The sequence below is a fragment of the Anarrhichthys ocellatus genome, unplaced genomic scaffold (assembly GCF_004355925.1).
Source record: "Anarrhichthys ocellatus isolate YVR2014 unplaced genomic scaffold, GSC_Weel_1.0 scaffold2116, whole genome shotgun sequence".
NCBI classification, from domain to species: Eukaryota; Metazoa; Chordata; class Actinopteri; order Perciformes; family Anarhichadidae; genus Anarrhichthys; species Anarrhichthys ocellatus.
The window spans coordinates 7,070-8,600 of NW_022282090.1; the positions used below are offsets into that span (position 1 = coordinate 7,070).

Consider the following 1,531-nt stretch of genomic DNA (forward strand, 5'->3'; position numbering starts at 1 on the left):
GGGGGGGGGGTTGATGCCTTCACCTAAGGACACTGTTGCCTAGCAACACACTCACACACACACACCTGTGTGAGGAGATGAGGAGATGAGGAGGTTTCTCCTCCTACACACACAGCAGCAGTGGGATTCGATTTGTTACACAATAAAAGTTTTTCACATTCAGAAACAAACATTCAGACATCAAGTATTCAGACGTACTGCGGTAAAAAAATACTGCATTACGAGTACAAGTACTGTAGTACAAATACAAATACTGCAGTACAAGTACAAGTGGTATCTTCCTGTGTACCTCATGAAATGATTTGTGATATGAGATCAACGTCGTGATATTGATGATGTCTTGTTGATTTCTGGAAACTGCTCGGGAAACTGCTAGCCTATCATGTAGGATCCTTACATGTTGTATCTGGTTGGCTAATCAGATTCTCTCTCTCTCTCTCTCTCTCTCTTTCAGTGCGGCTACATGACAGTATTTCAGAGGAGCTTCATCATTACCTCATCTTTGACCTGTGAGTGCTGCTCTGTCTCTCTCTAAATGACACGTGTGTTCCTGTGAAATCACTTCCTATGATGCTCTTTGTCTCTCAGGGTAACAGGTGGAGAGTTGTTTGAAGATATTGTAGCCAGAGAATATTACAGTGAAGCTGACGCCAGGTAAATCAATAAATCAATAAATGTGTCTGACTGAAAGTAGGTTCAGCTCTGACCTCTGTCTCTCTGTGAACAGTCACTGTATCCAGCAGATTTTGGAGGCGGTGCTACATTGCCACCAGATGGGCGTGGTCCACCGAGACCTGAAGGTACCAGTCTGACTGGAGTTAGCATGTTAACAGAGATAGCATGTTTTAACCTTGTAGACCAATGGGCAGAGTTAACATGATAGCATCTCTCATGTAAACCAATGGGCAGAGTTAGCATGTTTGCATATCTCATGTAAACCAATTGGCAGAGTTAGCATATCTGATGTAAACCAATAGGCAGAGCTGGCATGTTAGCATCTCTCAAGTAAACCAATTGGCAGAATTAGCATGTCAGCATCTCTTATGTAAACCAATAGGCAGAGTTAGCATGTTAGCATCTCTTATGTAAACCAATAGGCAGAGTTAGCATGTTAGCATCTCTCATGTAAATCAATGGGCAGAGTTAGCAGGTTAGCATCTCCTCTGTGTCTTCAGCCAGAGAACCTGCTGCTGGCCTCGAAGTCAAAAGGAGCGGCGGTGAAACTGGCTGACTTCGGCCTCGCCATCGAGGTGGAGGGAGACCAGCAGGCCTGGTTTGGTAAGACCCCACAAATACTAGTAGTTGTTCAATCCATTCATATAGCACTGAATTATAAATCACAGGTTTTGCCTCAGAGGGCTTTACAATCCGTACATCAACATCTGTCCCAGGACCCCCGCATCAGAACAGCAAAAACTCCCCAAACCAGCCCTAACTATAAACCTGAGCCAGCCCGAACGATAAACCAGAACCATCTCTAACTATAAACCTGAACCAGCCCTAACTATAAACCTGAACCAGCCCTAACTAT

At 44.3% G+C, this 1,531-nt stretch overlaps 1 protein-coding gene across 1 annotated transcript in view; it reads left to right on the forward strand.

Annotated features, from left to right (window-relative positions):
• Nucleotides 1–1,515, forward strand: part of LOC116378151 (calcium/calmodulin-dependent protein kinase type II subunit alpha-like) — an 8,084-nt gene extending 6,569 nt beyond the window's left edge. The window contains exons 4-7 of the mRNA XM_031839968.1: nucleotides 455–509; nucleotides 589–654; nucleotides 728–800; nucleotides 1,176–1,515. Of these exons, the coding sequence (XP_031695828.1) occupies nucleotides 455–509; nucleotides 589–654; nucleotides 728–800; nucleotides 1,176–1,481 (500 nt within the window). The 3' untranslated portion in view covers nucleotides 1,482–1,515. The remainder of the gene's footprint in view (nucleotides 1–454; nucleotides 510–588; nucleotides 655–727; nucleotides 801–1,175) is intronic.
• Nucleotides 1,516–1,531: the final 16 nt, after the last annotated feature.